Source organism: Haliotis rufescens, unplaced genomic scaffold (assembly GCF_023055435.1).
Source record: "Haliotis rufescens isolate VD_foot unplaced genomic scaffold, xgHalRufe1.0.p SCAF_10, whole genome shotgun sequence".
Lineage (NCBI taxonomy): Eukaryota > Metazoa > Mollusca > Gastropoda > Lepetellida > Haliotidae > Haliotis > Haliotis rufescens.
Window position 1 is genome coordinate 2,789,635 of NW_025963780.1, and position 13,072 is coordinate 2,802,706.

The following is a 13,072-nucleotide window of genomic DNA, read 5'->3' on the forward strand; positions in this document are numbered from 1 at the left end:
CATGATGGCACAGGTTATATTTTAATTTCTCATATCACGCATGTTTCATTCAGTTCCCGCGTTAAAATACAAAGCCACTGCGCATGTCTTCTGCGGCGGACATATCCTGGTAGTTATAGAAAAATCCGGACAATGCGTTATCTTATGCACTGGAAACGGGATAATCACCAACATTATTATGAGCATACTACACGACAATGGTTAGTGGCAGCAAATCCATGTTCGACATGGCATCACAGTCGATGCCGTCATGTCACAGACAAAGCAAGATGGCGGCTCATATGAATTTGCGAGTGTTAGAAATTAATGTTTTTGTCATTTAGTGCAGAAAGGTACACAAACGAACATGAGGTATGATATGTTCTATCCTTAACCCAATGGAGTGATGCTGACATTTGCGCAAGTTATTCACTCATGACAGATAATCCATTAAAATTTAAACCTCATTGACTCTATTCTGTATGTTCACCCATTCGGACTGAAGGACGTTTTCAGTGTCATGCAAGAATGCTCGCAATAATTCGTGTACCAAGGCCTCAAAAATTATAGCATTTCTATGACGAAATGAATAATTTATGAGTACCATTGAACCTTTCTAAAGGCCGGTGTCGCCTGGGTTTGGTGTTCACGAACCATGACTCAAAACGTCCCACGGATAGCGCGGGGACATCGTCATTGAAAGGCTTGATGAAACCGACCATCCATTCCGACTAACACATTACACCTACAGCTATGCACGCTCTCGGACCATACCATTGACGTAGGTGTGCTCCCATAGCGACCAGTCCGCTGAAACCTCCGGACGTGTGTTGAACATTGCCGTCAGAGGATTCGCTACTTCACTCTGTGTGTTGAATATAACCCACGATCGCAGCCTCAACGGTAGGTCTCAACTCAATATATTACCCTATGTGTATATTACAATGTAGTGCATACAAAGCGCCTCTGAAAACACACTAGACATCGTGAAAATGTTACAAATGTCATTCAAATGCTTTTGATGTTTTGATTGAGCATTGAAACGTCATTATGTCTCCACGTCGATGTACTGAACAGTTAATAACCAACTAGTGGAAGTCAAGGTTAACATTTAAGGTTTTGTAGCTTTCTTTGAACTTTGGTATGGTGTTGGCATAGCTGCATAATACAAGTTAGTCTCATCATTATACACCAGCCAAACGTTTGTGTTCAAATGACAATAAGGTATGGTTTATGTTACACGTGGTGTCATTACTGAGATTAATTCATATAATATAACTACTAGTTTGCTTTTTACGCCTAGAGGATTCAGATTCGGCAGATAATTGAGGATGGTTATTTTCTGTCGTTGACGTGTTACATAATGTCTAAACGCAATTTAAAAGTGTGTATACTTAGTATCTGGGAACATATGTCAAGACTTCAAATTGAGTACTGCAGCAAAGAGCAGAACAATTTTGTTTACATGTAATAGTAATACTAGATTTGAGTGAGTGAGTGAGTTGGGTTTAACGCCGCTTTTAACAGTATTCCAGTCATATCACGGCGTGTAAGCTTAATGTGGTAGGAAAACCCGAAGTGATGCAGGTCTCAGACGTTTACCACTTCGGTGAAACCCACGAGCACGGGTATTGTGCTGACAAACTTAGAAACATAATCGGGGCGAACCGGGATGCCCCCACTAGATTTGAAGGTGAAAGGAATACTTCAATGAAACAAAAACTCGTCAACGCATTTTGTATACTTACACGTGTAAGCACGCACTACCTTCAACTGAGATGACTGTTTCATCTGGGAATGTTATTAATATTGACGTACCTGTGACGATCCGGGTCAGCATTGGTCTTAAGCAACCATGCTTGTCGTAAGAAACGACTGTGCTTGTCTAAGAGGCGACTACGGGATCGGGTGGTTTAGGCTCGCTGACTTGGTTGATGCATGTCATCGTATCCAAACTGTGTAGATCGATGCACATGATGTCAATCACTGGATTGTCAGGTCCAGACTCGATCATTTACAGACCGCCGTCATATTGCTGCCATATTGCGGCGTTAAATAACAAGCAAACAACATAAAATATTAACTGTGTGAGGGAACTTTGTTGATGCCTGTTGTATTTCTGGCCACTTAACACCCCTTGAGTGACCAAAAAGTGTAGACCCGTGAAGATCCGGGGTAGAATAGGTCATAAGCAACCCATGCTTTCCGTAAAAGGCGACTATGCTTGTCGTAAAAGGCGACTTACGGGATCGGGTGGTCAGGCTCGCTGACTTGGTTGATGCATGTCATCGATTCGAATTGCGTGGATCGATGTTCATGATGTAAATCACTGGATTGTCTGGTCCAGACTCGATTATATACAGACCGCCGTCATATAGCTGGAATATTGCCGAGTGCGGCGTAAAACAACAAACCAAACCAAACCAAAACCAAAAAGTGTAACATTGCTTGGGGAGCAAAGCGCTGGACGGTACACTGTTGCTTAACATACTCTATGCGGTCATCTTGTCGGGAGATCTATGTCCTCGTTTCACTGTAAAACATGGCTGCCACGTGGGTTACAAATCCTGATTCATCATACAAGCACAAGGCCGATTGTGGCCGAAGTTATACGTCATCGTCTTTCAGTGAAACATGGCCTGCCCAGTGGCTGGCACGTTGGATTCATCAAACACGCACAAGGCCGCGATCTTTCAAAAGTCCGCGTTCCTCTATCTCGTCGTGGCAACGTCATAGTGACATCTAGAAGTTCACGCTACTGGACGGCAGGCATACAACGTTTATTTAGGCGACATCCCTTACACTTCCATCTTCGCCGCTGTCAAATATAACGCGATCTTTATCCCTTTCATCGCCACTAGACACACACACACACACACACACACACACACACACACACACACACACACACACACACACACACACACACACACACACACACACACACACACACACACACACACACACACACCTCATATTCACATTCGGGGGCACGGATGGCCCAGTCGTCTAAGGCGCCGCGATTCGTATGCAGAGTTGCGTTACTTGGGCACGCCAGAAACCTATGATTGTGGGTTCGAATCCCGGTTCGCCCCGCTAATGTTTCTAGGTTTGTCAGCACCATACCCATGCTCGTGGGTTACACCGAAGTGATAAACGTCTGAGACCTGCATCACTTCGGGTTTTCCTCCCCTATTAAGATGACACGCCGTGATATAACTGTAATACTGTTAAAAGGGGCGTTAAACCCAACTCACTCACTCATATTCACATTCCCGGTTATCCAGTAATCCGGACATTTTTTCAAGCTACGTAGGTGTCCGTTGTCTTCTTTCATTATTTCATAGAGAACACTTACAGGAAATGGCATTTTCTATCTATTTTGGAGAATTTACCTTTTTAACCAAGAAAGCTAGATTTTGTTTTTTAAGAACTTTATTGGACTTTTGTCACTATGAAATGATGGGTTGAACTTACAGGAACTTGGTTGTTGTTCCTTGGACTAGCTAGTTCGCAGTTGTTTCGCCCGGACGGAAGAATTAATGCGAACTACCATGTTCCCGTTACGTGTACTGCACCATACACAATCAAACATTCTGACAGATGAAATACAGTAAACTACGTTTATAACGAACACGCTTATAACGACTTGACGGATATAACGAACTTACTTTTAGTCCCGACCATTTGCTGTGCTTATGCTGTATATATGCTTATAACGAACTACGGTTATAACGAACTAAAAATAGTAGTCCCTTTGAGTTCGTTATAACCGTAGTTTACTGTATAGTGAACCCTGTATGTATACATACAGTAAACTACGGTTATAACGAACACGCTTATAACGAACTGTCGGATATAACGAACTTACTTTTTAGTCCCGACTATTTGCTGTGGTTATGCTGTATATATGCTTATAACGAACTACGGTTATAACGAACTAAAAATAGTAGTCCCTTTGAGTTCGTTATAACCGTAGTTTACTGTATTCTGTAACTAAAATTCATATCATGTTATGCTACAAAATGCATTATTATGGCAGAGAGTAACCCCGACTTGACCCCTGTAACGGAATCTCAATCGTTGTGGCATATTTCTGTCTAAACAGTTACTCAGCCATCACCTTGTCTAGATACATGTATTCCAAAGCCACCGGTGGGGCAGGGTACGGTCACCTTTACGTCACTCATTTGATTTTGTGTGCGCTTTTCTGCATGTATGTCATTATGCTTGCGAATAGTAGTATTTCTACTTGTGATCAATGTTATACTTGAAATGTTTATGTTAAGTGTCGGTGAGGATAAATGCACCTCTGTGCTGTGTGTGTGTATGTGTATGTGTGTGCTGTGTGTGTGCTGTGTGTGTGTGTGTGTGTGTGTGTGTGTGTGTGTGTGTGTGTGTGTGTGTGTGTGTGTGTGTGTGTGTGTGTGTGTGATTGATAATGTACGTATGGTGTGTGTGTGCGTGTGTGTGGTAAAATGTACGTATGATATGTGTGTGTGCGTGCGTTTGTTTGTTTGTGTGTGGTGTATGTGTGTGCGTGCGTGTGTGTGTGTGTGTGTGTGTGTGTGCGTGTGCGTGCGTGCGTGTGGTATGGTGTGGGTGGGGTGGGGTGGGGTGGGGTGGGGTGGGTGAATGGGTATCTACGTGTTTGTGTATGATTGCGTGCGTTACTTTATAATTAATTTGGCGTGTGTGTGTGCGTGTGCGTGTGTGTGCGTGTGTGTGTGCGAGCGTGCGTGTTCATAACCAAACCTTAACTTTAAACATTGTGTTAGTATATGTCTTATTTTACCTTATCCAGATCATGACGTTATAATTTGCTTTTATGTCTAAGTGTCTCGTAGGCCATACCTGGTCGGATGTTATATTGTATTGTTCGTGTACGTGTTTTAGTATGAAGTGTATATAACATGTGACACTATAATAAACATTATTCTTTCTCTCTCTCTTTACGCGAACACCTGGTATTGTCACGGTTACATAATGATTCATAATCACATGCTTATTACAGTCGGGCGTAAACAATGGACTGGATTTCTTTTGATTGAGGACAATCGCTATAGTTTTGAACGCACGGAGCGACAGCCCCGTTTTAAACATTAAAGCCACATCGACAGTATTTCGGCCACAGTATGCCCAAACAGAAACATCCGGAAGACGTGTTTTGTCCGGATTAACGGGGTTTTACTGTACAGATAAAAACACGATCGTCGGGTTTGTATTCAACCTTTAATGAAACCCACAAATGTAGTTCCTACAATATTCAAAGGAAAAGGACAAGAAATAATAGATTATATGTGAGTAGAGATTATTATGTGAGTATGAGAGTTATACAGATTTTACGAAACGAGTGTCAGGGTTATTATATTTGCCGTGCTAGAGCGAGACACACATGCGAGTGTAATAATTTCGTATAACCAATTATTTCTTAATTTAATTCTTTTGAGCTCCCCTTTAGAAAAATGCACTGATCACGACCGCAATGATAGAAAACTACAATTTTCGAATGAAATAATCTTCAGCTAGATTCATTCCGACCTTACGTCACATTAAGATGTGAATGACGTCAACAATGCCGTCTGGATGACGTTAACAATACAGTGGTGTCTGCACAAGTTAGTGCACGCGTCACTGTGTGCACAGTAATGGCATTGTGCACCAAGGAATTGCAGGTATCAGACGTTTACCACTTCGGTGAAACCCACGAGCACGGGTATGGTGCTGGCAAACCTAGAAAGATAAGCGGGGCGAACCGGGATTCGAATCCACAATCATAGGTTTCTGGTGTACCCAAGGGACGCAACTCTGCACAGCGAATCGCGGCGCCTTAGACGACTGGGCCACCCGTGCCCCCTAATGCTCAGTGAGCTTTACCGGAAATAAGTTCACGTTTGTTCTGTTCGTGATGGTAATATGGACGTTTATGGTTACAATATGGTTGTATATTTGAGGAGCCCTTAATTCGTACAACGCTTTTACGCGTCAGGAGCCCTTAATTCGTACAACGTGAGAACTTGTGAGCGGCAGACTTCAAAGTTAACATAATGTCTTACAGCTTCTTAATATATAGTATATTTACTTTACAACGCACATGCAGATTTACATACTTTAGAAGCATAAAGAAACATGAAGTTATAAATGAAATCGTAAAAGTAAAACCTTATCGTCTAGCACGAATATAATTTATAATAATTAACAAAGAAATGTTGAGTACCAGAAATGTAAACGAAATCAACCTTAAAAAATTCATATGTATAATCGATAAGTACCTTGGCATGTGACTGTATATATGTGTGTTTATGGATGTGTTTCTGTTTAAATGTCCGAACAAATTTTCCGTATGTTTGAGATATAAATGACGATGGTGTTACCCTCGGTCCTGTTCAGTCTTGTTCCTTGCAATATTGTTTCCTGCATCATGTATACACCAAACGTAATTGTACCCAACACGACAACTTAAGAAGTATATATCTGTTATGTTTTAAATGTCCTCCTTAAAAATGTTTGTTTGAAAAATATCAAGACTTTGAATATCGCGGATAATTTTTCTTAAAACATTTAATACTAGGTTAACCGTGAGCCAACCTCTTGAAAGATTTTTTAAAATAACAGTCAAACAAACATGACGTTGAGTCTCTTAAGGTTTTCTTATGTTCCGGTTTTATTAATGAGTGGTTGTCAAATGTTATTTAAGACCCATTCATGCCTGAAGTAGTGGGTTTAACGCCGCGTTAATCTTTATTGTATATAGTGGCTCACCTTGTCAGAAATACTGCGTTCTTTGAGGATCACGTGGCCGTGTACCGCCAAACCCGCAGTTATCTGAAGTCGGGCGCCGACATCGCGTCCACAATCTAGCATTTCACATTATGTGTTCATGAATTCGATTACAAAGCTTCAGGGGTGTGGGGCTTCCACCATCCATTCACATGGGACAGGTTATAATACTTCTACCAAACTCATTGGCTACTCTCTAATGAACACATCGTTTGACGAGGTAAATAGGAGAGGAAAGTTGCGGGTTTATAGTTGACAAGCATCCTTTACACATGGGGGCGTTTTGAGGGAGACAGGTTGAAACGAGAATATGTTTTGTTAAGAAAACTGATTTTATCAGAACATGATTCCTATAAACTAAAATAACAAAATTTCATATTCTGAAACACTGGTGGCCCAGCGATAACAAAGTACCTATACCTGCGTTCTTTAGTTCGCGGGATCCGTCGATCGTGGGTTAGAATCCCATTTTCGTTCCTATCATGTGGTATTAATGACGACTTCATTGACTTTCTTTTTCTTCTTCTTTCTTCTTTCTTTGATCTTACTGAGATACTGGATTGATCTTACTGAGATATTGGATTGATCTCACTGAGATATTGGATTGACTCACTGAGATACTGGATTGATCTTACTGAGATACTGGATTGACTCACTGAGATATTGGATTGATCTCACTGAGATATTGGATTGACTCACTGAGATATTGAATTGATCTCACTGAGATATTGGATTGACTCACTGTTGCTTATTGGCTGATATATAAGTATTATATTGCATGTTTAACAGGGATGGGACACGAGACATGGGGCTCTCACGTGGATTACATCGTCACAATTCTCGGGTACTCTGTGGGAGTTGGAGGCATGTGGAAGTTCCCCTACCTGTGTATGAGAAATGGCGGAGGTATGTACAAACAGAGAGAGTGTTGGTTTAACGGCGCTCTTATCCGTATTTCAGTTTTATCATGGCGTGTCAGCTCAACTTGGATGTGAGGTGAAATGGGGTTTAACGTCGCGTCCAAGATTATTGCACTTATATTGCGACGTGCATGCAAATGTGTGTGTGGCTGCTTGTACTAGTCCGGACTAATGCCGATTTTATAGCGCAAGTCCACTGATATACTATGCCGCAGATAAGAGTAATACCCCACTCAGACACACTGACTCCGAGCCGACCAGTCCTTGTTTTAGCAACTAAATGCCGAACGCAAGGCAGGGTAACAACAAGGACCATCTTTTACGTCTTTTTGTATGACGCGGCCGGGGATCGAACCCCCCAACTTTCCGCTCTCCGGGCGCACGCGCTACCTCTAGATCACTGTAGCTCAACTTGGAAGGAAATCCTGAAGTGATGCAGGTTTTAGACGTTTTCCACTCTGCGAGTAGCGATATCAAGCTCACCTTAGCTCACCTTACTGCGAATTACGACTTAAACCACTTGAATGTAAATGTAGTGTGGAAAGACTGTGTTTATTCATAGGGGCGGGGGCGGTGGTACAACCTTGTAGCTAAATCGTTGGCTCGTCACGCCGAAGACCCGGGTTCGATTCGCCACATGGGTACAATGTGTTAAGCCCATTTCTGGGGTCCCCCGCCGTGATATTGCTGGAATATTGCTAAAAGCGGCGTAAAACCATACTCACTCACTCACTCATCTTAGTTCGAAACAAACTTTGTGGATGTTGACATGTTCCAAACGATTACGTGTTATTTCGATTGCTTAAGTTCAAATTTGATTTCTGTAAATATAGTCAACGATAATAATTTTTCAATCAAAAGTCTCATACATGATATTACGAATTCACCTTTTATATACACATTCTGCATTTTCAACTCTGGCATTAATTTTTCGTGCGCATGCGTGCAGGTGAACCACGCGAGGGTTACAAAGACAACGGGATCATCATGACATCATCACCATAACATCATATACAATACGTCACAACCAACATATCTCTTATCTATTTGAAGGTGCATTCCTGCTACTGTTCCTGGTGTTCTCTGTTATCGGCGCTATCCCCTGTGTGTTTCTGGAGATGGTGATTGGTCAGTTTTCTCAGAGTGGACCTGTCAAAGTGTGGAACCTATGTCCGCCATTTAGAGGTAGTGTACAATTTACTTGGAAACATGTCCGCCATCTAAAGAGTTGAAGGTAGTACATATGCACAGTTCACTGAAACCTATGTCGGCTATCTAAAGAGCTGAAGGTGGTATCTATGAACAGTTCACTGAAACCAATTCCAGCAATCTAAAGAGTTGAAGGTTGTATATACATGTATGTAAAGTTAACTGAAACCCATGTCGGCCACCTGAAGAGCTGAAGGTGGTATATATGAACAGCTCACTAAAACCCATGTCGGCCACCTGAAGAGCTGAAGGTGGTATATATGAACAGTTGACTGAAACCCATGTCGGCCACCTGAAGAGCTGAAGGTGGTATATATGAACAGCTCACTGAAATCCATTTCCGCCATCTAAAGAGCTGAAGGTAGTATATATATGTAAATCTGGAACCAATGTCCGACATTTATAGGTAGCGTAGAGGAAGTGTACAGTACAATCGCCGGGAAAAACCACGCATATGATTCCAGAACCGTGCATGTAACCTGTCCAATGTATGTAAGATGCCTTGTAAGGTGTAACCTTTCCATATCACTGTTGTCATTCTTACAGGTATCGGCCTTGGGTACGTCTTGATCACCATGTACTTCTCAACCTATTATCCTGCTCTGTTTGCCTGGTTCTTCTACTACCTCTACTACTCGTTCAGCGCCAAGATACCCTGGGCGCACTGTGACAACTTCTGGAACACGCCATCATGCATATCGCACTTCGACGTCGACGATGTGGCGGATGCTAACGTAACTAACGCCTCGCTGACTGATTCCAATGCTGCAACGGCTATGTATAACAACACTGTTTTGGCTAATGGGACAGGTAACTGGTCTGGTGCTGTATCCGGGATGACAGCTGCAGAGGAGTTCTGGAGGTAAGTGGATTTAATATTACCAACACGAACAGAATATACTTGAACCTATTTCCAATAAAGCTCACCGAGCATTAGGGGTCACGGGTGGCCCAGTCGTCTAAGGCGCCGCGATTCGCTGTGAGGTGTGAAACCTATGATTGTGGGTTCCAATCCCGGTTCGCCCCGATTATGTTTCTAGGTTTGTTAGCACCATACCCGTGCTCGTGGGTTTCAGCGAAGTGGTAAACGTCTGAGGCCTGCATCACGTCTGGCCTTCGTCCCACATTAAGCTGACACGTCGCGACATAACTGGAATACTGTTAAAAGCGGCCTTAAACCCAACTCACTCACTCACTCACTGAGCATTATAACTATTGGTTCTTACTGATTGCTAGTTCGTTCCAAGTGTACCACTGTTTCGACTTTTTGCGGAGATGCCCATGGTAATGACATCTGTCCGACAATAGAATTACTGAGCTGTGCAAATTTAAGAGACTAAAACATTTCTATAATCATCAGAAATGTCAACTTAAAGCAGAATCCATTGTTGGATTTTGACTATATTGTAAACAGGTGTTTTTAAATCACTATCAAAGTCCCGTTTCTTTTCAACAGATTCCGGGTTTTAGAGATATCAGACGGCTTGGAACATCTGGGGGAAGTTAGATGGCCTCTATTTGGCTGCCTGGTCATCGCATATGTGATGGCGTTCTTGTTCATCTTTCAAGGCATCAAAGTTTCAGGAAAGGTATTGGCATAACATGCAAAAGCATTAATACTAAACGAGAATTCGTCTCCCAAAATTATGCAGGTCGTAAGAATTGACCTAATGGATCGTGTGGTTAGGCTCAGTGCCATTGTTAAAATCTAATCTTCGTTCCCCGACGGAATGGATAATTCTTTATAATTTCAGTTATTAGATTGCCTTTAAAACATTTGATTATTTTATAGAAACGACTCCGTCATATAGATGGAATATTTCTGAGTGAAGCACCAAACAATCAAACAAACACATGTATAGTGCAACGGTATCGTTTCTAGTGAACGCGACCGATTACTGGATCTCTCTCTCTCTCCATTTATACATAGTTATCGTCCATACATTACGGGGTCGGTGTATGGCACCAGTGAAACCAGTGAGACCGCCTCATCTGTTTCATATTTAGAGCTGTACATAAAGATCCGGAGTGACAAAACACTCTTCACACACTCTGACAAAACCAAACATGTCAGGAAAGATGACTTCACCGCTGCAATAGTCACCTTACTCTTTATGTCGAGAAATATTTCAGCAGACCCAGCCCTTGGTGGTTACATTCCACAAATGTTGAGGTACATTCGAGTATGCGAAGATTTTAAAGAGCGATATTAGGCACAGTGAGTGAGTGAGTGAGTATGGTTTTACGCCACTTTTAGCAATATTCCAGCAATATCACGGCGGGGGACACCAGAAATGGGCTTCACACATTGTACCCATGTCGGGAATCGAACCCGGGTCTTCGGCGTGACGATCGAACGCTTTAACCACTAGGCTACCCGACCGCCCCTATTAGGCACAGAGTGAGTGAGTGAGTGAGTATGGTTTTACGCCGCTTTTAGCAATATTCCAGCAATATCACGGCGGGGGACACCAGAAATGGGCTTCACACATTGTACCCATGTCGGGAATCGAACCCGGGTCTTCGGCGTGACGAGCGAACGCTTTAACCACTAGGCTACCCGACCGCCCCTATTAGGCACAGAAGTTGTTTGATGAAGGTTACAACATTCAAGCCCCCAGTAAAGCTTTCAAAATATTTTATAGGAGATATCCGGAAGACATTTCTAATTTTGACGCATGACATGAATATGCCATATGGTATGAACCTAAATGTCGATATATGGTTGTAATATTGCATCATGACAAGATTTAACTCACCATATAATATTGATCAGCCACCATTGTCAAACATAAGTGTAACATTGTATTGTAGTACAGTTTACATAACTATGATATGTGAACCATGTGTTATATCTGGGTCTAAATAACCCCGCCATGGTACCAAGATGTAACAAACAAAATGAACACACAATCAGCTTCAAGAAGAGTCATGTTCCATACACTCACACCTTGAATTTCCATGGTAACAGGTGGTGTACCTCACCGTGGGCATCCCCTACATACTCCTCACAGTGTTCCTCATCCAAGGATGTCTACTTCCGGGATCGGCTGACGGGATTTACTACTTCGTGTATCCAAAGTTCGAAAAGTTGTTGGATCCAAAGGTGAATACGTCACATATACTAAGAAAGTAGGTGCTGCTTTGAGGTTACGGACTTCATGACAGTAGTAGTGCGGCGTGGTAAGTTGGCTTATTCTTTTCGTTTCGTTCATTCGTGAGAGATAATGATGATATTGTTTATACGTCAGTTTTAACTATCACAGGCCGAATTTGTATACAGGACCGAGGTATATGGAGGGATGACTATTCATGCTAGGACACTACGTTATCCAGATATTCCGAAACTTCTTTCAATAAATCAATGATTATCGTGACAACGTAAAATGTAAAACATTGAAGAGTGTAACAGCATATAATGTAAAATATTGAAGAATGTAACAGCATATAATGTAAAACATACTATAATTAAAAGTGTAAGAGCATATGATGTAAAACAATGATAATTGTAGCAGCATAAAATGTAAAACAATGATATTTAGAGCAGCATATAATGTAAAAACAATGATAATTGTAACATCATGTAATGTAAAACATTGAAGAATTTAAGAGCATATAATGTAAAACATTGAAAAATGTAACAGCATATAATGTGAGACGAAGAATGTAACATCATATAATGTAAAACTTTGACGAGTGTAACATCATATAAAGTAAAACATTGAAGAATGTAAGAGCATATAATGAAAAACGTTGACGAGTGTAACATCATATAATGTAAAAAATTGACGAGTGTAACATCATATAATGTAAAACGTAATATAATTAAAAGTGTAAGAGCATATTATGTAAAACAATGATAATTGTAGCAGCATATAATGTAAAACAATGAAGAATGTAACAGGATATAATGTAAAACATTGAAAAATGGAACAGTATACAATGTAAAACATAATATAATTAAAGTATAAGAGCATATTATGTAAAACAATGACAATTGTAGCAGCATATAATGTAAAACAATGATAATTGTAGCAGCATATAATGTAACACAATGATAATTGTAGGAGGATATAATGTAAAACAATGATAATTGTAGCAGCATATAATGTAACACAATGATAATTGTAGGAGGATATAATGTAAAACAATGATAATTGTAGCAGCATATAATGTAACACAAT

At 41.1% G+C, this 13,072-nt stretch overlaps 1 protein-coding gene across 1 annotated transcript in view; it reads left to right on the forward strand.

Annotated features, from left to right (window-relative positions):
• Positions 1-710: 710 nt before the first annotated feature.
• Positions 711-13,072, forward strand: part of LOC124145447 (sodium- and chloride-dependent glycine transporter 1-like) — a 28,218-nt gene continuing 15,856 nt past the window's right edge. Inside the window, exons 1-6 of the mRNA XM_046515210.2 lie at positions 711-882; positions 7,549-7,665; positions 8,733-8,864; positions 9,435-9,750; positions 10,345-10,477; positions 11,860-11,994. Coding sequence (XP_046371166.2) covers positions 7,551-7,665; positions 8,733-8,864; positions 9,435-9,750; positions 10,345-10,477; positions 11,860-11,994 — 831 coding nt within the window. The 5' untranslated portion in view covers positions 711-882; positions 7,549-7,550. The remainder of the gene's footprint in view (positions 883-7,548; positions 7,666-8,732; positions 8,865-9,434; positions 9,751-10,344; positions 10,478-11,859; positions 11,995-13,072) is intronic.